At 44.2% G+C, this 27,500-nt stretch overlaps 1 protein-coding gene across 8 annotated transcripts in view; it reads left to right on the top strand.

The window, feature by feature from the left end:
• LOC146208277 (uncharacterized) overlaps positions 1 to 27,500 on the top strand; it is a 419,325-nt gene that overhangs the window by 204,492 nt on the left and 187,333 nt on the right. For all 8 annotated transcript variants that reach the window (XR_014704690.1, XR_014704687.1, XR_014704691.1 and 5 more), the window contains exon 2: positions 7,823 to 7,882. Coding sequence is in view for 5 of the 8 variants with exons in the window: in XM_084592439.1 (XP_084448565.1) it covers positions 7,823 to 7,882 (60 nt within the window). In the remaining 3 variants the exon portion in view is untranslated. The remainder of the gene's footprint in view (positions 1 to 7,822; positions 7,883 to 27,500) is intronic.

The raw sequence follows: 27,500 nt of genomic DNA on the forward strand, positions 1-27,500 counted from the left end.
CGGCGTCCATTTTGTTTTAATGTGGTTCGGTATACAGTGTCTCTTCATAAAAGAGAATCGTATTGCTGCACTGCCATCGCCCATTTAGACGCGCAACAGTAGTTAGGTATCGCTTCGTTCTTTAACTCTTGTGAAACACCTTCTACGCACTGCCCACGACACACTTTGCGATCGCGTTCAGAACAATGAAGGCGATTTCGTATCTTTTGTCATAAGCCTTATTTTGCTGGGGTATGGCATTATGAAAAGAAAAAAAAAAGCAGTGATGCTAAGCAAACAATATAACAAGGGCTCGTTAGGCATTTCGTCTCGTCAGCGCAGTTTATATAATGACGGCCGATATCTGCAGGACACCATTTTTGGCTCTTACCGTTGTGTCAACTAACGAAGGAATACCCGTGAGAAATGACACTTTCTTGCTTGCCTCACCATCGCACTTCTTCCTCCTCTACGTCCGCACAATTCGCTCAACGTCGTCAATAAAGCCAGATACGTTTGGAACACTATTTCACCGTTGATTTCATCACGCACTCTTTCTATCCCAAGCTATGCGGTCTGCCGTTCGCTTGCCCAATACCGAGACCAGCGGCTTACGATGCCTTGGTTCCCACTTAAGTTGGGAAGGCCTTACTTCTGAACTCTTAGGCTCGGCCCTTCCTTCGAAGGCTGAGGTCTGCAAATGATTTCTATACGCTCTGGTAGACCTTCCTTGCTTCAGTTTGTTTACGTTTTCTCTCGCATTACTTTCGAGTACTCGAGCCTGCTGCTAACAGCAAACGACAGCCCACATCTTGTTTGTGACGGAGGAACCAAGCTATGATCAGTATTGCCGCAAACGGTTTCGACGACAAGGCGATCATGATTTATATTTCTATTCTGGAGGGGGTGGGGGGGGGGGGGGGGGCATATCTTTTCATGTTTTTATAGTCAAGCGTTGCGTTTTGGGGCACGATGACTTTAGTTGACTGTGCGCCATAAAACCCACTACAAGACATTATTAAACTTATCCCGCCACTAGGCTTATTGAGTAGGGCGCTGAGCTATACAGTCGGGAACAGGAGTTTAATCCTTGGTTCGGGGACCGTATTGCAATGGAGGTGATACGCAAAGCGCCCGTACACTGTGTTAAAAAATAGACACGTCAGTAGAATCCCAGTTCGCCGAAATTATCTCGGACCTTCCACTGTAGTGTCCCTCATTTCGTCAGTCAGTTTGAGACCGTTAAACTCCACAAAACCGCGCAAAATCAACACCGTTATTGAACTTCATAGTATAATTGCAAAATTGATGTGATGACATAAATGACCTTTCTCTGAGGCATTACTTTCGACGTTTAGCAAAATGAGATCACTTGAAGACTGATCTCCCTTGCTTTTTATGGAGCAAAAATTAGGCCTTTTTTGACTGGTCTTAATTCTGAAAAAGGTGGCATGCTTCTTCTAAGGTATATCTAAATAGATTGTTGCAAATATCAAAGTTCGACTGCATACAACAATGTGATCGCGTGACAGGCCAAACAAAAAACGACATAAATAAAAGTAAAATGTCTTGGAGCTTCATACTTCTGACTGCTCTGTCTCCTTAAGATGCGAATGTTGTCAAATTTCTTCCTCGCTTCTCCTTATTCCCGAAAGCGCTAAGCGATTCAGACAAAAAAAAAAAAAAAAGGCACTCAGGCTTTCTCGCTGTACTTTATTTTCGCAGCCATGATGCGGGGAAGAATGGAAATGAAATCTCCGAGAGCAGGGCGCAGTCAAAATCTTTCGGCGCACATAAACTATCTCGAATTCTAAGGAAACTGAGCCATTTTGGATTGGGTAACGCGACGGAGAAACTATGGACACAAAACAAGCTGTTCCTACTGCCGCCCTATTTTCTTTGCCTAAGGGAAGACGACACTCTTCGCGTATTCGAGAAGCCGAAGTGTGAATGCCTGAGAAAAAGGAGAGACAGAAATTTTGTGGCGCCTCTTAAAGCGACGGCATCAAGTTCTCGTAATGCCAGCAATCCGGCGTTGTCAGACAGAATTTTTTCGAGGAAAAAGTACATTTGTTTTGTTTTCCTTGTTCAGTGTTGCTGGTAGCCTGTACTGGGCTAGTCAATGAAACGCTGGTTAGAAAACGGTTACCATGTGCTGAAGGTTATGGAGGGGTAGAAAAGATGGCCAGGTGTCCTCGCGGGAAATTGGGCTTTGCATTTGATAGCTTCTTTTACATTCCTCAATCCATCAATCCCATATTTTTTTGTATTATGGCGGCCTGTTCTCTGCTCCTCCCCCCTCTCTGTTTTAAAGGTCCCGGACACTTTCAGACCTGTTGTTAGTTCTGCACCTTTGTTATTCTTCTCTTACGCCTAATAATCAGCTAACGCACACTTTATCTAATCCTAGAGATGCTCTCTTTGAAAGGCCTTATTAAAATCATAAAAAACAATATATTATGCGCTTCGCGCTTTTACTTAAACCCTTAGGCGTCAAAGCGCTATAAATAGTTGACTTGAAAGTGACGCACACCTTTAACAAACGCCAGGAACAAATGTGCGTGGAAATCTAATGAGGGTGGACGCAATTCAAGTGTGCAAGACTTACGCAGACAGAATTTCTCAGCAGCTGTTTCTCATGTGCACCTAAAACTGCTAAAACTGCTAAAACTGCTAAAACTGCTAAAACATGCCAGCGTAAATAAAGACAAATCTTCAGCTGGCATGCCTGCGATTGATCATTTTCTTGCAGAGGTTGCCTTCACGCTAATACGGGCTTCTATACTAACCTCTTAATTGCACTTGGTTCTCGTTCGAATAGGCGATGGTTACTATTTTTCCTGGCGCACAATTCATAAATAATACACCTGGCCTCGACTTCCATTTTTTTAAAATTTATTTTATTATTATTATTATTATTTTTTGTGGCTGACAGCGTATTATAGCAAATCCACTTCCACAAATGAATTCGAAGTTTGGAAGGAAGCATAAATGGCCATACATTTTCGAAGCTTATTGTAAAGAAACACGTTCCGTACCACCCAGTGCTACCTCTTCTTTTCTTAGTACATGACGGAGCTCTGACTGCTTCCGCTCTGTGCTGCTCTCGCTGTTCCCTGAAGTTGGCTATAGATTCTTTGGTATTGACCGTCATGAAAGAAGAACAAGCTACAATAGAAAAACCCAAACACACCGCCTGGTCTTCTTGCAAGCGCGAACAGCTTGTTACCAGCACCTTTCACCCCGGATGCCAGTTCCGCAGACTGCCAGTATCGTGTATAGAGCCATCCCTCCGCTTTCCCATTCAGGCCGGCAGAAGCGTCCTTAGTGTTCAACGTGCAGCGCTCCTTCTTTACCTCGCAACGTGGTGCCAGCTGGCCCGTTTCTCAGACCGCGCGAACAAACCTCGAAGGGCGAACGACGCTGCTGCTGTCTTCGCAGGACAGCTATTGAGTGGCTGGTGACATCAAGGAGGCAAAACTGGCTTAACATACACTCCCTCTCTCTGCCCGTTTCTCTCGAAACTATAATTTTCTTAGACGTAATTTATTTCTGCTCAATGTCAGCGTTTGTCACTGGAAATTTCGGTTTTGGACCATAGCTCGTATGTTTTTGTTATATATAGCAGAGAAACAACGTACATCTAATCGTCGCACTACCAATTTTCTGCTCTCCGAATCGACTGATACCTTCCTCCGTTTCTGGATTAAGATAGCACTGATATCCACCACTGTGGCTGCCGATCTCTGGACAAACTCGAAGCCGCACGACCTCATGTTGCTGTTTCTGCTGGAGCGCTTTAAAGCAGATATTGTGGCACGATAGATCCCCTTCTAAGCAAAGAAAGACGAATATTGATGTACCTATTTGTCCCGAGGTTCCCGCTCCATATTTTGCGCGTACTTCTGGAAGAAAGCGGTACCCAAAACAAAGATTGAATGCTGTTACCCAAGTGGTCCTCTAACTAAAGTAATAAAAATAAAAATAAAACGGGTTTTCAAAAGGAAGTATTTGTGTCTGGGATTTTCACGTACTACCCCTCTACTCAATTCTGTCTCGTGTGGCAGGCGGAGAAAGCACAAAGTTGGCCCCGAAATTGAACCGACTCCAACACACTTGACGATGTGTCAGGGAAGGTTTGCAGTGTACGAGTCGGTACATGACTGCGAAGCACTGTCTGTAGTTTCTGTTCTTCCTCGCGAACCGTGAACCCAATATAGCCTAACCAGTATAATGCCAGGCGCTGGTTGAGTAATATAACTTACTTCCTGTGGTATATTCGTTATAGCAATAATAATTGCTTTTTTTTTTTCTGAAAGTTTCTGCGCACTTCATTTACAGTAAATAATTTTATATTACAAAAGCAAAGTGCCATTTATGAATTGACAAGCCGTATATGTGAGTCGAATTCCCCCAGTTTAGTACATGTGCTCTTATTTTCTAAACAATACTTTCATAATTATCATATTCCGGCATTTAATGTCATATCAGACATAAATATCTCCTTCACGGATTCAATGTTCTGGGGACCGAACTAAAAGAATTCATGTTATTTGTATCTACACGGCATTTCGTAGCTTTACTTATTTCTCCAGTTATGGTACCTTCCTTCTAGGCTTCCATTGTTCCCCTGAATGGTATGAGGCCAAAATTTCTTTCCATAAATCGGTACCTGTCCTGTAGTGCGGACACTGAGGCCTGTCGCGCTCAGCGGAATAGGATATAAAATCGCGTTGGCAACATCATTGCCTCGGTGAGCAACAACAGCAGACAGCTAGTAATATTGGCGGCTAACATACTTGTCGAAAGTGCGCATTATTTTACCAAGGTTAGCTTTTTGTAATTAAATATGCATTTTAGAAGTGGTTGGCCTCCCGAAGGAGAGCCTGTTGCTTCTTTTGTTGCGTTATACACGCAAAGTACAATGGGCACGAAAAAGGAACTAAAAGGGTAACGCGACACTGAATCTGACAGTTATAACAGCTTTGACAAGAATATGCTTCTTTTCTTTGTTTGGCTTTTCGTAATCCTTAAACTAATCATTTGCATAGTACGGGAGTGATTCGTTACACTGCGTTCATGGAAGCAGAAATGAAAACACTCAAATGTTTTCACAGTTATGTTTGCGTGGCGACAGCGCAGCAAAAGCTATGCAGAAAAAAAGCTCTGTGATTAATTTGAATAGCGATGAAATATACACTAAAATAAACATTTATAGGCAATATAATATAGTGTTTACATAAAAAACAGTTTTACGCTGTGGTATTCGAGGCTAAAGTGATGTTAAATTAAGATGGACTCTGGAGCACTGATATAAAGGTCGCAAAGAAACTACTCCCTAAATGAGAACGGCGATAAAGAATGCAGCACCGGCACTGTAATGCTACGTCAGAATATGCCATCTTTCTCGCAGGAAATCCTATACACTCAATTACGACCGCACAGTCCTAAACCTAAAATGTTGGATCTCGTTGATAAAAATGTGAGATGCTTCCGGCAAGCACTGCTGCACAAGAACTGAGGCTTCTACTCCATGAAGAAAATTTGGTAAATAAAGTATATGTGATAAGGTTAAAAATAATGACCTTAATCTGTAAAGAAGTATTGAGAAAATAATAGAAAACCTCACACTATACTCTCGCATATTCGCCGTCATCCGTGTTTCAAGCAAGCTGACAAGGCTTTAATTGAATTTGCTTGGAAGACCGGGTTCTATGGAGCCTGGAAAAGATGTGGCCAAGGATGCGATTAGGAAAAATGGTACTTTCATAATCATTTAGTATTCATTTGGCATTTTCTTTCTAACGGTCGCAAATTCAAGGGCAACACGCAGCGTCAACATTTGCGCCACGACATAAATCGAGCATGCATATAGTGCGGAACGCCGTGAAACTATTGCGTGGCCTGTGCCTTTACCGCAAGGGCTGATCGGCGCGTTTCTTCCAGCGAAAACGCAACATATGTAACGAGTGGTGGCTCTTGCACGCATGTAGTTATTTTACACACCCGTCTGTGGCGGACAAGCAACGAGAAATAAATACAGCAGGGCATTCGGAAGTAGCTGAAGGTACTGTACGCGCATTTGTGCTCTCGTGCGCGTACGTGTGTCTATCGCGTAAACGAGGGATGCCGCCTCGTTGCCGCTGCTAGGGAGTCCGTGCCGATCGACATTTCAGGGGTAGCCAGCTTGCGGAGACAGCTACACATACGCACTGACAAGCCGAGTTGGAAAACGAGGGGAAGGAGGAGGGGAAGACTAGAAGGGAAGTGGAGACAGCTCAGCGTTGGAGCTCATCTCTAGCGTTGGGCCCGCCAGCAGCGGCTGCCGAAGCAATATTTTCCGTGAACCGTACGGTGCCATTTTGGAACACTCATTTATTTTTCATACAACATCCACTAGCCCGTCGTGTCTGTACACACAAAATGTGGCCTCCCGATCGCTTTTGTTTAGCACTCTTTCAGCGTCCTTCCGTGCGTTTCGTCTTTCACAAGGCGGTTTAGTAGAAACGTGTGCGTGTGTGTGTGTGTGTCGAGGGGGGGGAGGGGAGGAGGTTGTTGGATCAGAAGGAATATTCGCGTTATTGTTTAGTTATTGTTTTCTTTTGTGCTCAGCGAGGGATGTCAGTGCACTCCATAACTCGCCAAGATTTGCACTCTCGCTACAACGTGTTCGGCCCAGAAAACTCAATTTCTTTGTTGTTGCTGTTGTTTGTTTAGCTTTTTGTTTTCTTGCAAAGCGGAATGCTTGCAGGGACATATAGAGTAAAGTAGATTGCAAAGAGGGTACTCCGGGCGAAATATATGTGTTTACCTTTCATTGTATTATCTTGTCCCTGCATTTCCTTTTGTCCTATATGCCGCCGTAATCGTAGTGTTTCGACCGTCGTTGCTTCCTTCGCCGGTAACCCGACAAACTCTTCTGGACAGTTACTATTCCTGAGCTTCCTGCTGGCTGCGATAAAAAATAATGTAAATATGTGCCGATAGAAAATTTCTCTCCTGCCATTGTTGCGGCGTGATTTACTGCCCACGACTTTAAAAGGGGAGTTATCATTATGCCAGCCTGCTAACCTATCTTTCTATCCAAGCAGACGCTACTACATTACTCTTTCAAATGTGCCTTTAATTTATCAGTAGTTCATTTTATTACGGCCGAGTTTGCGTATGTGTATAATGCGCAAACCTCATGCCATCTGAGGCTTCGGCCATTTGCGAATGAAAATGGCGGACGAGAGTCCATCTTGGTGTTCTTCTGTTCATTTTCGCCACCAATTTTGTGATAGAAATGATCTATTATTTCTATCATTGCGGTAGGCAAAGGAGAATAAAAAAAATATAGTAATTTGCTATATGGCTCGCCTGAACAAAAGAAAATTTTCTGAGATAGAGTGGCTGGTTCTAATGATACATGTTTTTGCGGGAATAATTTGCAAGATTCTTTTGTGTGGGTTCTACAGGCCGCACCAAACCAATCATGGTGAATACAAGCCAAACTCGTTAATCTCGCCTAGTGGAAATCTGCTGTCAGAATATTTCTCCACACGAGGACCTTGTTCGATCTTATGAAAAGATTGCTTGAAAAAAAAAAAAAAAACAACAACAACGGCATGTTAATTCATTTTCCCCCAACTAAGTTCTGATTTTAAATGCATAAACGACACATGTGTTTTTTTTTTCTGGAATATTAAAGGACGCTGATGATACTATAATTTTGCTTGCATCAACAGCACACCACGCTGTAATTACAAAGGGACTGCTGTACCAGAAACGAAACTTTTATAAATGAGTAGGCTCTCTTAATTAGAATATTATTTATATGTGTCGAAATTAATTTCTGTCGCAGGTCTCTGAGGCTGCTCTACAGCACCACTCTCATCAGAACGATGGCAGCTCATCCTCTTCGGTAAGAACGTCACGAGTTTGAATCTATCGATGGAAGCATTTTTAAATCCAATTACCTCGCCGATAAGCACAGTTCGCTTTTTTTGGACAAGCAGCAAAGTTGCCTTAAAGAGTCATATGATCAATTTTTACAGAAAACACTAACTGGATCAAGTTATTATCAGCGTTGATTCAAGGTTCTAGAGGAGCGCGAAAGAATGAATATCTAATATAAAAACCCTGCTGTAGTGGTGCTGTGGTTTGGGCGCTCGACTACTGCGCCCAAGGATGCGGGATCGAATCCCGTCCTTGGCGGCCGCTTTTCGATACAGGCGAAGAGCAAGGCGCCCGTGTGCTCTGCGATGTCAGTACATGTTAAAGGGCACCAGGTGGTCGAACTTTCTGAAGCTCTCCACTACGGCTTCTCTCATAGCCTGAGGCACTTTGGAACGTTAAACCCCCAAACCCATTTATTTTATTTTTAATGGTATGTCCGAACTGAAGTGTTTGGAACCACCCAGTTCTTAAACTATTGTGCAAGGTCGATTATTAACGCCTTATGACTTCTCAATGCAAAAGAAGGTTGAAAGTCAGCAAAGTTTCTCATTTGTTCGTTTCTTTTTGTCGGCGCGCAGAACCCTCTCCACGCCCCTCCTTTATTGCATTTTTCCGTTGCACGAATTGGCTGTGTAATAGTTAGCTTGTATGTATGTATCCTGTAACTTAGCGAAAAAGTTCGGAAATCAACTTCGGTGACAAGGCACGTCTATCTCCGGAGGGCGTGATACAGTATGGCTCCTGCTTGTTAGACAATGCAGGTATTTGCCCCGTCACGACTTCCCTCGGTGACTTCGAAGCTCTACCAGCCGCAGCTATAGAGCAATAAAACTTAGCTGTTGTTTAGCTCTAGTTAAACCTGAATGGCAGAGAAAGTTTCCATTGCCTTGTAGATCATTCCCCTATCACGCCCTATCACTTTAGGGTGCTACGTTATTCAGGACACTTAAGCTCAGCCTTTAACTGCATGACGCGATAGCGTAAGCTACCTGCCCAGATAAAAAGTCCCCCTTTAACCAAGCCGAATGTACGTGTGTGCGTGTCCTAGGGGTAACGCGAATGCAAAACGGTTCTGGCAGGCTGATTTTGATATTACCCTCCCGTATGAAGGGAGCTATCAGATTTGGCAGCTCCTGCACGTGACATAGGAGTAACGTGAATCCAAATGTCGTGGTAAGCTTATTCAAATATCATCCTCCCACATAAAAGGAGAGGCACGAGTTAGCGCTCTTTCAGGCACCACCGGCACTGATGCTGAAGGCTCGAGCTCGCTGATGTAGTGAAGCTTCCGCCTTAAAAACCGAACACCCATCGCCCTGCTCCTTCAAATCAAATCTGTTGGTACGCAATTTGCATGGATGATTTATTCAGTAGTTCCGAGCATCACCGGTCTTACATATGGTACCTCCGCTTATCGCTACAAATGACTGCCGCGTTGCAGACAGAAAAAAAAAAAAAGCTTGATGGGGACGCATAATCGCCGATTACCTGTGTCGCAGTTGGTTCCCACCGGCATTCATGGCATAGGCCCCTATAATATGACTCGTTTCAATAGAAACATTTGCAATCTGTGGTAAGAAGTTGTGGGCTAGATTTCGGTTGAGCGCTCTCATTTCCACAACAATTTTTTGAGGGCCTGCAATTTTTGCTGCTGTATGTGCCGCCTCATCGGATGTGGCAGCAAAACAGCTCCAGGAGGAATACGCTCCGATGGGCTAATGACGCTATCGCGAAAGAATTCCTGATGAGCAGACCCACAGTTTTGCATGGCGCAAGTTTTCGCTCGGCCTTCAAATAGCAAAATGTTTGGTTTGGTTTAGTTTGGTTTATCGAAGTTTAACGTCCAAACGCAACGCCTGTTGTGAGTGACCTGAGGTTCTTCAGTGTGCAGCGACATCGCACAGCACACATGCGCCTTTGTTTTCGCCTCCATTGAAATCATGCGCAGCATCCCGCATCCTTGCGCAAGAGAAGTGGAGCGCCTTGATCACTGCTCAACCGCGGCGGGGCCACGTAGCAAAATGGGTTACTTCGCTTCTCGAAAGGATCGTACCATGACACTCCCATGCTTACTACACTTTACTAAGCAGGCTCAAAAAAGATAAGTTAGCACTCGTGAGCGTGTCCGAGTCTGTGTCTTCTGACTAAGTTTTCTGCTCATTCGCTCAGTCTAGCATATCACGTAGAACCATTTTTATCTGCCAAGTCACCCCAGGTCTGGCTGCAAGCTGTAGGCCGAACAGGAGAAGGTGAGGCAAGGAGAGAGCCACCTAACCGATAAATGCGGAGGCTGTCGGCGACCGCAATCAACCATCGGCAGCACCCTAGTCTCTCAGCCCACCGCAGTCATTCGTCTTTTTCCAAATCGCTCAGGGAAGCAGCGGTAGAGAGAAACAATGCAGCGTTCGCTTCGATAGAGCAGAGTCTCGACCACATTCTGTGCAGTGAGGCTAAGCTACGCTGCAGGTCGATACTGAGTGAGAGACTGAACGTTTTGTACCTTCACTGTAAAGGAAGGGGGGAATCATGTGATGCTATGACGCGCTGCAGAGGCATTGCTATTGTCTGGTGGCAAACAATTTGTTTAGCGGGTAATCACTTATATATTATCAAATTGCAAAGCAAATACATACTGCATGAAGAGAAACTCTCGACAATGAACCAAGGGCATGCTTTCACGGGAGCAAATGCCGAAAAGGAACTCGCATTCATTGATCACGTGGCGCAAATGTGTCATAGAAGAAGTGCCGACTCACCGGGAAAAAAAATTCCAGCAAGTCGGAAGGTAGATAGCCTTATATAGCAGTGATGATGCAGCGTGTTAGTTGCAAGTCGATCGGCGACTTCGGAGACTTCTGGTAACGTTTCTGTCGTAACGCATGATTTAAACGCATATTACGTGCATTGTCCGACTCCAAGAGACTTTACTAGCAGCTTTTACAAGAGGCGGAGTAAAATCGCGCCTACGTGCTTATTAAACATATTAGCAAAATAAGATAAAATGAATGAACCTCATTCCAAGTTTCAAGCAGATAGTATGAAAAAGAAACTACGAGCAGTATTTGAATACTTACCGCAATACTAGTAATGTGATGATTTTAAATAAGCTACGCATACCAGCAGCTATCTCGGCAAATTTAAACATTGCAAGTACGTCAAATGTATAAAATTTGAGGTCCCACAGTATTACCAACGCGAAGGCGAAGAGTAGGCCTGTTATCTACTGAAGCTAGTTAGGAAAATGTAAATGTTGCTCAACTAATGTACATTTGGTATTGCACTGTGAAGTTTAACGCGTGATATATGCCAAGTAGAAGACTGCAAATCAGTACCCATCTTTTCTTTACTGAAGAAAATTACTGTCGTAAGATGATGCTTTAAAATATAAACGCTAAAACATACTACGTCAGGGCAAAGTTGCTTACATATGTCAAGCTAGAAAACGCGTGAACTTTAATAAACAGCACAGAGTAGGTGAAAAACGCAAAGCAGCCATCTTGGGGAATTGTGTTTTTAGAACTAGAAGGCAATTCAAATAAAGAAATATGCCAAATTATGACAACCATTTAGTTATCTATATTACACCTCAATATGAAAGCTTTCCATGTATAGAGTCAATGAACTTTCTCACATAGTTTTCAGTACTTCGCACTATCTAACTAGATATCTAGCAGGCGGCACAAAATTACGCTGTCATCTTAGTGCAGAAATCCTTCAATACCTACATAGACCTTTTCCCCTGCCTCTGTTTGTCACTCCGTGTACGTTGCAATATGAGACCACGATAGCGGATATTAGAGCCAGCAGGCAACCTCATATCTATGACAAAGCACAGAAGAGAACCTCCCTGAGCACTGAGACGATACAGTTGCCATTCTGTGCACGGAACTGCGCTTTAGACAAGGCCCATTCACATGCCCCTGTTTTCGCCGAGAACTCATTTGTAGATCCATTTGTATTCGGGCAGTCGGTAGGAGCAGCCTTTGCCGATCCAGACGAAATGAATGGGAACAGAAACGAAGAAAAAAAAAAAAAGAAAACGTGAAGCGACCGAGAATACATACAGAGCCAGCTGTCTCGGGCCAGAATCACAAAGTTGGGAGGAAACGAGCTGCTGGAAGTCGTGTTCGGAAGGAGGAGTAAGAAGTGACAAGACGGAAGAGGCATTGCCTATGCACGTGTCAGCTCCTTCTATACATTCCATTGCACCGCTTGCCGTCGGTCCCTTTCGCCAATGCGGCGTCGCAGCTTGACACAAGACTCGAGAAACTAGCAGCCGCAGTTCCTGGGGCACACATTTCGCCTACCACAAGTCCTTGTCTGTCTCCACCGAATGTCCTTGAAGTTTTTGTTGACGGCGTTCGTGCACGTGCACTTGTCGATACTCCGTCATTAGCGAAAGTTTTTGTCACTCGCTTCAGAAAGTCACCAACCAGCCTTCTGGACTCTCTCTTCGCATTTCCGGCGCCGATTCCGTTCGTCCGTCTGCTGCTTGCACAGCACGTCTCGTTATTGCAGACGTCTTATACATCGTCGAGTTGTTAGCGCTTGCCTCATGCTCGCATAACGTAATTCTTGGCTGGCATTTACTTTCCCGCTACAACGCTGTTACTGACTGCGCCCGCGCCCACGTACGTCGCCTACTCTGCGCTCTTTGATGCGGTTCCTGACGATACGCCGTCTTTTTCTTGCGCCAAACTTGTTGACGCCGACGACACCGACATTCCGCCCAACTGTGCTGTGATTGTTCCTGTGCGTGTGCCCTTTCCTTAGACGCAACTGTTCTTTTTGCGCCTTCTCCCATGTTCGCTTCTCACCGTCACCTCCTTCTTCCCCTTTGCTATCCTTGATATTAACCGCGGTGCCACTGACATCGTTGTTGCGAATGCCTTGGCCATATTGAAGTTGCAGATCTCATCTCGCCGATTGATGTTGGTGGGTATTTGACACAGAGTGCCCACGTAGCCTCCCAAACGCCGGTTACTGCTTCTTCCGATATACCGAGTTGGGACCTTTTTCAATCATCTGTGGCCAGTGATCTCGACCCGACTCACCGCGAGCAACTGTTTGCTCTCCTCAACGAGTTTCGTTCTTCGTTTGACATTCAGACGACTTCCTTGGGCCGTGCGACCGAGATTCACCAAATCGACACCGGCAGTCAGGCCCCTCTTCGCCAGCGCCCTTACCGTGTTTCGCCTATGGAGCGCCATGCCATTGCTGAGCAGATCGACGACATGCTACAACGTGGTGTAATTCAGCCTTCGTCTAGTCCGTGGTTGTCTCCCGGGGTACTTGTGAAAAAGAAGGATGGTTTCATAAAATTTTGCTTTTACTACCGTATACCCCCCCCCCCCCCCCCCCCCCCGCATTGACGACGCCATCGCTAGGTATTCCTGTTATATTCCATCCATTCGTCCATCCATAGGGTTTGGGCTTAAATCCAAGTATTATCATGTTGTGATAGATGACTTATTCAGAAGTAATTTCCGAAGTTATTTCCATCTGTATAGGTGGCACTTGCGGCTTTCATCTTCCATGTTTTAGTATTTGTTTGCGGCACTCGCTATTGAAGGCACTCCGTCCTTGACCCACTTCAGTTGGCTGTTCGAATCAGCACAGCTTTGCGGAACGTGGAGAACCACATGTGTCGCTGATGACCACGCACCGTCTGCCTGCCGTTCGGTTCGCTGAAAGATACAACACCCCTAATGACAGAGAAGCTTGATTCATGTCCCGGACAACAAGAAAAAGAAAATGGCACCGATCGATCGCTGATGACACTGAGTGAAAATAGCTGCTGACCCTCGTTCGTTGGTTTTTTGTTAATGTCACTGGCGTTTTATCACAGAAGGGTAGGGTATATTTTAGGCGTAATGAGCTTCAAGCATTAACCCATTTCGGTTAGTTGCCACGAGGTCCTGAAAGTGGGCTAGTAAGCCAATTTTACTAAATTAGGCGCCATGATAACAGTAAATTCTGGTATTTGGTGATATGTCCCGACGAGACGATGACCATCAGTAATACTTCATTGCATGCTGACCCAATAAACCGCATACAAACTACCGTTTTCAGTGCCGAAAAATGTAGCGAAAGTAGGAAAAGGTGTGGGCATGTCAGGCATGTGACGTTTTTGTCATCATTAATTGAAACGAACGCATTAAGATTGCCTGCGCGATACGAAAATGCGCTCTTCTGTGAAACGCGCGCAAAGTATGAGTCAGAAAAGTAAATTAATGTGCACTACTACACGAATGTAACTTGAAAATCAACAATGAAGCCTAAACATACAAGTGCGCACATTATAGCACACCTGTCAGCTGAGAGCGGGTTACCTTGGTATTTACTTTTTTTTTCTTTTTGCGTGCCATTCTTTGCAGGGTTCGCCTTCCCTCAATGCCGAATGTCTAGAACTCATTTTCTTTAAAAACACACGCGGCACTCTTACTTTAGCTCTGCTGGCTTCTCCACATGGATGATTTCCTGTGTCTCGTCCTTTGGCTGGTTAAGTATGATCCCCTACCAACGTGCCCAGTCGTCAACCTTGATGATTTCCGTTTGCTAAATTCATTAACGCCTACTGATAAGTGTGTGCGCTGCGTGGAAAAGGAATTGAGGCATTTGTTATTAGCTCCCACGTTATCCCTAACTATACGGCTGCTTACTCCATGTTTCTGCACCCCGCCCATTTACCAACTGTTGCCTTTGGCACTTTGTTAAAAGAAGGGCTCTGTTATTTACTTCCGTCTTTACTAAACGGGCGTGAATTCAATGGCTTATATATATATATATATATATATATATATATATATATATATATATATATATATATATATATATATATATATATATATATGTATTCTTATTTGTGACGAATGTTTTCTTGTGTGAGCGTGTATGTCGGCTTTTTTATTCTTTTTTTCCCCTTTCTTTTGCTTTGCTTGCAATACTTTTTAAAATATGATTGTTCCCTTGAATTTTCTCAATGACTGACATTATTGTATTGTTACGCTGTACCATACATGAGTTATCTGTCTTTTTACATATTTGTGCGCTAGTAACGGATGCTGCCGTTGTGCCAAACTGGGTGCTGCGGGCCAGTCAAGCTGCCAACGGGCAGCATTCTTTTGCACCTTCCCTCCATCTGCAAATTTCTAGGTGGCAAAATAAACTGACTCGATTTGATTTGAAATATGCCGAAAAATAAGAGTAAAGCAAGTGGCGATACGTGCGGCTTATGTGCGATGAAAAACAGACTCTCCGCTGTTATCGCGGAAGGTGAGATAGCAGCAGTGAGGAGCAGACAACTGGGCTCTTTGGAAATCACAGTGCGGACGGGAGATATTGCCATGATGAGGCAAAAGTACCCCGTAAATTTCGCTTTCTCGTCTTCTCTAGCCTGCATCAAGCAATTCCGTTCTTTTGACGGCGAACATAGAGACATTAGCGAACAGCCTGCGCGAGAGTGGTTGTATGGTCTCAAAGCAAATAAAATACGTTGCGCATTGAGAAGTCTGTTCTGCACCTTAGCAACGGAGCCCAGGCGGTGAAGGGATCAAGGTCGAAGGGACGGGCAATGAAGCCAGGCGCAAGGGAGGCATTGTGGGGTGGTCAGGCGAATCAAGAAAATTGTTGAAAGTTGTGCTGAGAGATGTATGTATGTATGTATGTATGTATGTATGTATGTATGTATGTATGTATGTATGTATGTATGTATGTATGTATGTATGTATGTATGTATGTATGTATGTATGTATGTATGTATGTATGTATGTATGTATGTATGTATGTATGTATGTATGTATGTATGTATGTATGTATGTATGTATGTATGTATGTATGTATGTATGTATGTATGTATGTATGTATGTATGTATGTATGTATGTATGTATGTATGTATGTATGTATGTATGTATGTATGTATGTATGTATGTATGTATGTATGTATGTATGTATGTATGTATGTATGTATGTATGTATGTATGTATGTATGTATGTATGTATGTATGTATGTATGTATGTATGTATGTATGTATGTATGTATGTATGTATGTATGTATGTATGTATGTATGTATGTATGTATGTATGTATGTATGTATGTATGTATGTATGTATGTATGTATGTATGTATGTGGTAGGCGACCGATAATATAGCTTTCGCTCCTGCAGATCGATCATTAAGATGTCATTATTCGTCCATTTGGGCAGTAATGCTATTTTACAAGTGGTGAGGCACCGAGAACTGATTTACCTCTTTTATTTTTAGCGGTGGCAGCAAGCGTGAAAAATACATGGCGCCAAACTTGGTGATCCTTAATCGAGGAAAGCACATAAGAGAGAAAAGCCAGTGCTACACCGCAACGGGTCCTTAATTTTCCTACCCTTATCTGCAAAGGTATTCCAAGAAATTACGCCTTTATTGGGCAGCAGGTGTCAAGACAACGAAGCGAATTGCTTGAATGACATTTGGAAATGACTCGATACGAACGAAGTCAGCAAAGTCAGGAACGCTGTGTCCCAGGCAATGAAAAATTACCTGGGACATAGCGTGGGCGAAAAACGTTTTTGTTTTTTTTACATGGATCTCGCATATGGTATCCAACACCAATACGAAAACTGTTCTGGAGGGATCTTCGAGAAGCATAGTAGCATTACATTTATAAAGATATTAGCACGTCGGACAAGCAGTAGAATAATGAGTTGGTTTGTGGGGTTTACCGTCCGAAATAGACTCTGGCTATGAGGGACGCCTTAGTGGGAGACTCCGAAAATTTCGACCACTTGGGGTTCTTTAAGGTGCACTGACATCGCACAGCAAACAGGCGCCCTTTTAGTGCGTAGCACTACTAGCCGCAATCACGGATTTCGCCAATGTCTGTCCGAAGCCGCTCACTCTCTCTTTTTCGTGGACTTGAAGTGGAGATAGAGAAGGTGGCGATGCGCGCGTCGCTCGGCTCAGCATTGAAGAGGCGGAGCGGTCGCATAGCTGCAGCAGAAGTTGCTCTCTCTCTCTGTCCATCCGTGTCTCCGTGAACTTGAAGAGGAGGGAGGGAAAGTGGCGACGCCGCATCATGCAACTGGACACTGAAGCGGCGGAGCGGCTGCATAGTTGCACCCAGTGAGAGAGGAGCGTGTCTGTTGCGGGCGTGGCGGCCGTCACTGGGTAGCGTTGCACAAGTGTGTGTAACTCCGGAGTGAGCAGTCGTGTGTCGCTGACGCGTCCTCAACTTCGGCATCTCTCCCTGGGCATCAGTCGCTACTCAGCGTTTACGCACACCAGACGTTCATGCGCTGTGCTCCCTGGATCTCAGATCCGAGCTGCTCGCCACGTTGTGAAGCAGCTTGTGCTCACCTCCGCGCCTTTGAAGTGCGTTTCCCTCTCTTCTCTCTTTCTCTCCCTCTCTAATTTCACCCCAGACCTTACGGTAGCAGAGCAGTTCATTGTACTGGTGTACATTGTGACTGTTTTCGCTCATTTCTGAAGATGGTGTAAGGAAAGCTGAGTACGCGGCTTCGCAACTCGTTTGCTTCGCGTCGCAATGGATGAAGCCGGGCCGTTCGGCACTGCGGCGCAGGTTCGCCGTGCTTGACGTGCTGAAGTACAATGATTAAGCAAGGCTACACAACTGCTTCGAATTTCATTAACTATGCAAATCGGCCGTAAGTTTTTGTCGTCTCCATCGAAAAGCGGCCGCCGCGACTGGGATTCGATCCGGCAACCTAGGGCTCGAGCGCCCTAACCAGTGCACCATCACGGCGGATCGCAGCAATCTGAGCCTTGCACATTTTATAGAAAGGGTTGCTGTTGGCACCTTTGAGCAAACCAATGTCGAACCGTCATGCTGTATTGTGGCCTAACCCCTCTTCTGCACCGCTGCAAACATTAATCGTTTTTAGGTTGCGTTCTTGTAAGCAGCAATAAAAATCATTGGTTCTTTTTTTTTTCATGATTGTGAGACTAACAATCGAATGAAGATTAGTAAATTTAAAGCTTAATAGTTTTTATAACTTTAATCGAGCTTTAATCCTACCATTTTAACGCGTTTTATATTTGTCATGCATTCAATCCAGCATGGCTAGGTAACCAAACCTATGCGCACACTGAACATAATGGCGTCGTGCGTGCGAAGCTGTACACGCCTAGCGTTCCGCGGAATGAGCAATCCTTACCAATAGTGTGAGTAGCGCACATTTCTAAACGATCGCTTTTTAAGAGAACACCACTGTTCGCTTTCTACTCATGTTCCCCCGTTTGAGTTCCTTGTTTTTGTTCTCTTCCTGATGGTAAAGGATTGCTCGATGAAGCTCTTTTTCTCGTTTTCATTGCTAGGGGCCAGTAAAGACTGATAAGCAGTTAAATCCGTATCATGTTGTTTATGTCGGAGACCAGTAACCATGAAACAACATAAGCGTTTCAGTTAAAAACAGGTCATAATATACCACACGCGAAAATGCAACAAAATTTACGTATACAAAACCAGGCTTTCAGTCAAGTGAAGATCAAGGCTGTACGTATATAACAATTTTTTTAAGAGGAGCGCATGAGAAGGGTTTTTGATTGAAAATTTACAAAGATTTAGAAATTTGCTTTTAAATCTTCTTTCAAAAAAAGAAAAGAAAAAAAAAGAAAATTACAACGCCTATTTTGCTATAATTCTTTTCGGTGTTGTTGCATGTGCTCTTGACGCTAGCCATAGCGAAAGCAACACGTAATGGGGAAGCAATCTATCAATCACAAGCATGTGTGGTGTGGACGATGTGCCGCCATAGCGACCCTATGCGTTCGTTGCATACTGTCCTGGCGAATCGCATGCCCCAGATAGTAATTTATCGCGAAGTTATCAGTTTGTTTCCTGAGTCGTAATCTGTAACCGCTTAAGTTCATCAAGTATTTCAACCATGTCATCGTGTTCCATGAGCCGAGCGCCCTGCCAGTGCAGGAAGATCGCGGGGTGCGTTTTGCTAGGGCGTGGACAAGTGTTTTTGCAACAACAAGCATGACGTCATCGGCCCAGCCTACGCCATTGCCTGCAATAATTATTGGTGCGGGATTATGTCAAGCGAAAACAAACACCCGGGTGCGCATTCGATCCCTCGCCGACGACTAGCATCAAGCCGAGTCACACTCGACGGCCACAACATAAGACCCAACGGCCATCGGCCGCGACAAAAGCATCTACAGTTCCAAAGGACTGGCTATAAAGGCAGGGAGTAGAAAAAGAAAGAGTGCATTCCAAGGACACCGGTTAATGCGTCCTTCGGAAAGGCCGCTACGGCGCCGTCATTCTTTCATTTCCTTTCTTTGGGATCGAGGCCTGTCGAAGGACTTCCTCCCATTCGGAGTCTGTGTTTTTGGCAGGCGAGAAGCAAGCTTAGTCCCTAATGCTGACTTCACATTGATGAGTCGGACTGCAGGTCCTAAAAACCAATAAAGTTGCTGTTATTAATGGTAGCCGCTTTCTGTTGAGTTTGCCAATGCGCGCGACAAAGTCCTAGGTCAGTAAATATATAGCTCTCTTTGTGGCTGATTTCCTTCCCCTAGTGCATAATTCGTTAAAAGCAGCGGGGCGACGGTGGGTCGGTTGCCTCGTTTTGGACCTCATAAGTTTTGAGCTGCTTGTAGGGACTGAGAGCTCACAGCGTTGGGAGTGGAAGGATAGCAGGTAGCAGGGACGGTCATGCGACGTATATTGACGACGTCTATATACGACAGTGTTTACCAACGTTTCAATGCTAACTGAGTGAGTTTAGTGAATGGTGATTGGATTTGCTAGCAAGTGAGTAAGAAAGCTGGAAAGCGAGTTAGGCGACGGAGCGAGGGAGGCTAACACGCGACTAAACCGACTTACCGTGAAGAGAATTGGTTGGCCGAAATAAAAGCTTATCCCCTTCATCTTGCACTATCGCACACATAGGCGTCTCCGCCTAGTAAATAATTACACTATAAACACAGATAGCACCGGGATAATATCCTTTACCATGTCCCCTGGGGCATAGCACGAAGAGAAATCCTTATTCGAGTCATGATGATTCAATACGATCCAACGATCGTTATCGGCTGTCTGAGCATATTGCGAACCTGCCAGCAGTTCGGTACATAGTGTTCAAGTAAGGCACTCTGTTGCATAGAACGGCACCATGTGGAGGGCTCATTTACACTCGCACTCACGACCAGTGACACTCAACCCCACTCACTATGATTTACACTCATGCCCGCTGCCATTCACCGCCACTCCCTCATACTCACACTCATGGCCTGTTCACGTCCACTAACTCACACTCACGGTAATTTTGCTACACGTCCACTAACTTACGCTCACACTCATGCTCTCTCTGAGTCATGGTCACTCCCTCACACTCACAGTCATGACCGCTCCCTTTCCCGGTCACTCACTCGCACTCACACTCATGGCCGCTCCCATTCGTGACCACTTACACTCATGACCACTGCGTGAGTGTGAGTGTGCTGATATGAGTACACTCATGAGTGAGTGAGCCGACCTGTTCTCTGTTGGCGCATTAAGAAGCATTCAAGAGGCAAAGCTACATTGGGACACCACCTATAGGCCCCCCAAAGAAAGCCACACTATTGAGGTCTCTGTAGCCCAGTTAGAGGCATTTCATCGCCTGTGAGCTTTTATCGGATCTGGAAACAACAATGTAATTTTAGTCAGCAGCTTCTTATATCATGTCGCCGCCGATGTTTTTTATGGGTTATTTGTTCCTGTAGTGCGAAAGAATACATTTGCCGTTGTAGTGAGTCATAAGGCAGCTTGCATTTCAAAATATGCGTGTTTGGCCTGTAGTTAAAAGGTTCAATGTCGTAAAGTGGCTCAGGCTACGAAAGATGTCGTGATGAATTGCTTCGTATAATTTCAACCACCTTTGGTTGTGTATCCGTCACTGATATCGCGCAGTTCACGGGCTTCGTGCGTTTTAACTCTACTGAAACGTGGCCACCGTGGCTGTAATGAAACCTGAGACGTATGGCTAAAAGGTCAAGTGCCTTAGCCCCTTACCTACCGTGGCGGGCTGGATGTGCGTGTACAAAAGTGGAGACAGGGTTGTTGTGGCAGAGGTGAGGCAGAAACGCATGACATATTTGACTGTTAATTTTTTGTTTTTTGAGGACAGTTTATGATGAGATAGTTTCTTCGTTTTGTTTTGTTTCTGTTCGTTTGCAATCAGAAGCAACGGGATTTTAGATGATGCTCCCGATGATGCTGGTAATGATGCTTAAGCCTTAGGCAGTATCTTCCTTCTTCTTTTCTTAGAGCCAGATATTTGATACCTAGTTTTTTTGACCTCCCCATTTGTTTGATGTGTTTAACTGGAAATGGACCTCGTCATTCGGCTATGAAGCAAGATTTGATGGAAAGTCTCTTTGTACCTTTAGCGCCATGTGCACTTTCCTTCTACTTATTTCGCAGATTAAATTTTTGTTAGAGCCTTTTAAAGGCTTCGGTGGGAAGACAAGAGATGGGTGCAAATATTTCCTGAGTGCTGCTGTCTGCACAGGATCAGCTGACGAATGACGTTAAAGAAAAAGAAGCCAGCGCTTTTGCCCCAACGGAGACAAAGGACGATGGTCACGAACACCGAACCGAGCTAGTCCTGGAATGTCAGTTTAGCTTCCAGAACTGTCAAGGCGAAATAGTAAAAAACGTCGATTCGTCGGTGGATCGCAGTCCTTTTGTAATGCGGTTCCTTTGCGCGTATTGGTTTATGTCGCTTCTTGGGTTAGTCTTTTCTTTTTATATTAAGGCTCTTGGAAGCATGGGGGTTCAAAGTACGCTTTTTGTTTCAGTCCGTTCCAGTTCATCGGCCTTTACGCTCTCGTCTTCTTGTTCATCTCTCTATGAAGGGGAGATAATAGAACGGGAAAAAATTGGTTCCTCACTCTTGTTTATCCCTCCGTTCGCCAAAGAAAATCAGCACTGCAGTTGGATAGCGGCCTTACTAATTGATTGCGATGCACCAAAATGAAATCTCAGCAAATATGAACTGCAGAAGTCGATCATTTCATTAGTTCTGAAGATAATTCAGCCACATGTATTGAAGGCTGCAATATTTGTCGCATAGAAGCAGAACCGATTGTGGTTACCCGGGAAGATTTTATAAGCATAAGCGGTTTGGTCACAACGCTTACCAGGGAGTTCACAAATTTCGTTAACTCATACTAGTGAAATGCTGAAACATAAACAGGCTGAGTGGCGTAACGTAGAAGACGACATTTCTCGGTAGTGGACGGTAGTTATGACAACTGTGATAAGGATAAAACTATTTTGAGGTCTTCGAGGGATTTAACGAATTGCAAAAAATGCTCCGCTCAAAGCAGCTTCTACTATGATAGTCCTCATATAACATGTGGAAGGACTCGCAGAATACTGTTAAAATAACGAATTATTCTGCCGGTTTGTTATTTCAGTCTGTGCAGCTTCGCCGACTAGAAAATTGCATTCCTAACACCTTCGTTTTCTAGCTCGATCGACAGCATTCACTGCTCAATAATATCTAGTGGAGGTGAGGCTATTAGACAGGTAAGCGCCCGTTGTTCGGACTCTCTAATTTAGTCCCCGTTGTATGTAGCACGTCCACCACAGTGCGCTGGTTACTTAACGGAGCGGACGTTGACTAGCTATTAGAAAGCTTTCGATCGACAAGCGGGGAATTAAGGACGACATCACAACGAGGGGTAATGGAAGAAAGCAAAGCAACAAACTGAAAGAAGAAAATTAAGAAAAAAAAAAAAACGTTTCTAGCTGTTTGAAGAAGAATAAACATCGCATCAGCATTAGTGTTCAGATGCGCATAGAGACAGACTCAGGGTTGGAATGGGTGAAGCCTTTTCACGGATCTTCTGCACCCCTCTCACTGATGGTGTTTATTAATCATGCGCGTTCCACCACTCGGATAGGTCGCCCTAGTACATGCTATTCCAGCCGCTTGGCCATGCCTTACCGGCGAGTAACCGACCGACAAGGCATGGCCTCTTTTTTCCTTGCATTTACGCAGTTTATTTGAAAATAATGATAGCAGCGCAATAATGAAGGGGTTAAAATCCAAACGATATAGTCATAATAACAAGAGCACATATTTTAGGAATTTGTACACTGGGAACCAGCAATCGTCGGTTGGAGAATGGCATCGACGTGTTTGTATTGTTCAAATGCTGAGCACTGCAACACGCCACAACTCTCAGGTTTTAATGAACGCGTGCGCGTGTTTCTTAGTTTTTGCCTCAACTTTCCACTTATATCAACCTCAAATGCGGTCGTTTGGAGGCTCTCAGTGAAGAATCGTGATCTAATTTAGAAACAAATAGATAACTATTGAACGTCGATGTTGCATCTGACAAGGCTGGCAAGCAGTACTATCTTATCCACTTTGGCTTCTGCAGTTGTTTCATTTGTTTTGAATTCTGCTGTGTGGCATGAGTGCACACGACTGTGTTTGTTTCGGGAAGGTCACAACGAGTGCTTTATGGGGAGATAAATACATTAGGACGTGACGTCTCATTATGGTGGTTTCAGCTGCCCAAAGGCATGGCTGGTCAAAGGCCAAAGGCTTCTTTTCTTTTCTGATCCCTATTCGCTTTATCCCTTCGGCAAAATTTCATCCCTCATCATTTGTCTGAATAATGATCTGGCTGCCTGCCGTGTAAGGCTAATCGTATTTCTGTATTAAGCATGGATGCATACCTCCAAACGTGAGTGCTTTATTTAGTGTTATAAAGGCTTGCATATAACATGCAAACCGCATTTACGAGGTTCCCAGGTGAGACAGTTGTTAACAAGTTTGGTTGCTACAAGGATTCTTATGTACTGCCTGCTTATCTATATGCGCTTAGCTACTCAGACAACGAACTTTTGGTTCAACGTCCGTCCTCCTTGTTTCTATCTGTGTATTCGTCTTTGTTAGCCCTGTGGAACCTTTCCTTTTAGAAATTACCAGTACTTAATGTAAGCAGATTATAGCCCATCATGTGATAGTAATAAAGTAACCTTGAACTATCAGTCACTGTAAAAAGAAAGCAAGGTATCTCACGACATACATTGACCTGCTTTATCGAGATGGTTTGATTATTTGTTTTTCACTTTATAGTAATGATTCTAGCCTGTATTGCTACGTACAGCGCTCACGAAGAACAAAGTTGTTGCCAAATGGTGAGAATATATTGTTCCTGATGAACTAGCTGTAGTAAAAAAACAACACATACTAACTCTAGAAACGTATTCTTGGCCTAGGTATTTGTACAGTTCCCAAATAATTGTCTCTATAGTGTTGTAATCCATCTCAAGCTCTGCTATGCTTGATACGGTATGGGTGGGAGCCGCCGATTTGGCGAAAGCAAACAAATGAAAAGAAAAGAAGCAATGCACTTTGGCACTAGAGCTGTACCCGGCAACCTTACGGCATAAATTTTCTCCAGGAAAGCAACTTAAAAACACTTCGTTTTTTTTTTTTAACATTTTCAAGCCTTTCTGAAAAATGTGTCACAACATAGGCGTTTGACTTTCCCACCTGTTCATTTCCAGCTTGCCCGCACGAAAAAACAAACAAAATATGAAGCATGCAAATGAAGCCGCTGTTAATAGATGGCACATAACACGTGTCAAGAGCCACAGAATTGTACTAACCACTCTCTGGAGGTTACACTAAAGCCAGTGACACATAAAAAAGCGAAGAGGTTACCCCAAATTCAAGTATATTTAATAAAGGTCCCGAACAGTATTTAGACACCAAAAGGTCACCCGGACGATGACAAGTTTTGGCACACGAAAGACAAAATATACATAAATTAGGGAGTTCGAAGTTGAAAAATGGGAGACAAGAGCACAAATATCGCGTTGTTTTCCTTTACGGCTGGCACTAAGGTGGCTAAGCGGCTACCCTCTTAACCTTAGGACATGGAAGGATCCATGACTACGACCCAGAAAGACGCGTAATACAGCAGTAGGCGCAGCACGATCAACCTGCTCGTCGCCACAAAGCGGTCACGTCAGGGCTGGCTTTATGCTGTTATGCTCGTCAGACCTTTGTGTCTCAGCGTACCTGATCCTCTTTACTTGGAAATCTCGTATCGTCTTATTTGTTCGCAGTTATGGATGACTCTTGCAACTATCAGATGTGGTTACGTTTCACTGTTTGTATTCTTGAGTTAATATCGTGTTCACCAAATAGCTTCGATTTCAAATTAAAGTTCGTTTTAAAAACACTGAATTCTCGTCGGCGCGTAAGGTTTTCCTTCCCTGCTTGATATAGTATTTTTTTTGGTGATTTTGTATGTACGTGCACAAAAATAGTAGTGAGTTGTTGAAGTATCTACATGAATCTACCCGAGTGCTCCGTATGCATGTCAGCTAAGGATGGCTGTTTAGTTTGGGCAAACATGGCCGCGCAATAGAAATGAGCTGGGTGCGGCTGTGATTCAAGCATGTTCCGCTGTTAAGCGAGCGTCTGCTCGCTCTATCTCTGCCAGATTTACAGCAGTCCTTAAATGATTATTTGGTAGAGTTCACATTTGTTAAGAATGGTTTGTTGCGACAAGCAGAAGCTTCCTGTTTTATTCATACTGCCGGCGTAACCATTAGAAACTCCCTATTTCGATACAATGACTCAGAATGACGCATCGTCTGCATAATACTGCACAATTATTTCACAAATACATGCATGGACGTTCGTAAGGTAGATACGAAGGTAATGCATTCCCAAGATTCAGCAAGATTCTTTCCCCCACCCATCTCTTTTCTGTTCTCTGTAACCACGTTGTTTAATTCTGTCGAGAACGACGGAGGTCTGCGGCGCCTGGCTCGTCACTCGTAAAGCATTAATTACATCACGCGCTCACGTCAGAGACATGCACCTTGTACCTGCTAAGCACCACGAGCACTCACTGAATCGATACCTCACATCACGCCGCCTTCCACACATGCATCCTTAGCGCATACTTTTTCCCCTCCATCCCACCTCCAATACAAGCGTGTCTTTCCCGCGGATACTTTTTTTTTTCGAAAAGTTTGCCACAAGGCATAAGTTGAGAAAAGGGGAATGGGATGCAGGAGATAGAAAGTTAAGAGAAGGAGTGAAGTCCAGTTGTGCTTATGTATTCGAGAAGGTTGGCAGTATAGCGATTGTCCATTGTCAATTTCTCATAATCACTATCGCGATTCCACCGCAGGCCCACCATCATGATTATCCGTTGCCTAATGTGAGTCGTTGATGGACACGTCCACAACAAGTGATGCACATCGCAGACGTCAGGTGGAGTGTCACAGTAAGGGCACCTGTCAGTCACTGGTAGATCTTTTTCTCGCCATCGATGTCGAACAGATGGGGTCAGAGCCGCCCCTGCCCGGATCCGGCGCACTGTTACCTCCTCCTGCCGAGTAAGACTACGGGGGAGAGGGTGCGAACACGGAGGAATGAGAGCGCGTGTTCACTGGCGCAGAACTTGCGAATCGGAAACGTGGGACAGGAACGGATCTGGGGGAAGAGGGGAAGGTGGTGGATCGCCTGATGTGTTTATGTGCCTCATAGCATCCGCTTGAATATTATGTGGATCGCGAGCATGGCCGCGAATCTAGTGTATGCGCACAGGACATGGGTACTTTGAACAGATACTTGTCATCTCCACCACCCACACTCACTCATGCCAGCTGTAGCTTTGGTACCTGTCCACTCCCTTTCCGTGTTTCACGCGAATGACGATCACACACAACAAATAATGCAAGTTTTAGTGTAACACTTATAGTGTAATAATGCGATGGGAGCTGTGTATAGTTTGCCTTCGTAGGCGGACGACCGCACTAGAATGAACGCTAATAATCAATGAATCCCCGAGTGAAGGTTTTAATGCTGGAGCATTAAATACTGACCGACTTCTAAAGAAACAGTATCGGGCTTTTTTTTTTTTTCAGCAATGGGCCACCTGATGCTCAGACGTTACTCGCGGTGTTACATCCCGCTGGTGTTGCCTCCTAAGCGTTGTTGCTTATGTTATACTAACAATATTTTTGTATTACACGCCAATGCTTTAGCCAAATTCTTTCCTTCTTTCTTTCTTTCTTTCTTTCTTTCTTTCTTTCTTTCTTTCTTTCTTTCTTTCTTTCTTTCTTTCTTTCTTTCTTTCTTTCTTTCTTTCTTTCTTTCTTTCTTTCTTTCTTTCTTTCTTTCTTTCTTTCTTTCTTTCTTTCTTTCTTTCTTTCTTTCTTTCTTTCTTTCTTTCTTTCTTCTATACCCATCTCTATTCCTCTCTCTCTGTTTTTGTCCTTAAAATTTATGTTGCCCTAAATTCACGAAATGCTTCCGGGAGGTAATATTTCCTACGAGGCATGCTCGCTTTGACTCACCGCTATTTGCAATTGTTTTTAAACTTTAATTTGTTTCCTCCACCCATTTTTAGCTCTGACTCCCATTTTCTCATTTCTAATTCTTGCGACTGAAGTTTCGCCACCGCTGTTCAAGCTGGAAGCCGTTCGGTTCATTTGACAGAAAGCTTCCGGGCCGTTGAAATAATAATTTCGGTAATTACGCACTGTAACTTTCCCTTTCGCTGCACATAGCCACTCGCCTGCGTGTCGA

The sequence above is a fragment of the Amblyomma maculatum genome, chromosome 1 (assembly GCF_055883805.1).
Source record: "Amblyomma maculatum isolate TAMU_Amacu chromosome 1, ASM5588380v1, whole genome shotgun sequence".
In the NCBI taxonomy this organism is placed as follows: domain Eukaryota; kingdom Metazoa; phylum Arthropoda; class Arachnida; order Ixodida; family Ixodidae; genus Amblyomma; species Amblyomma maculatum.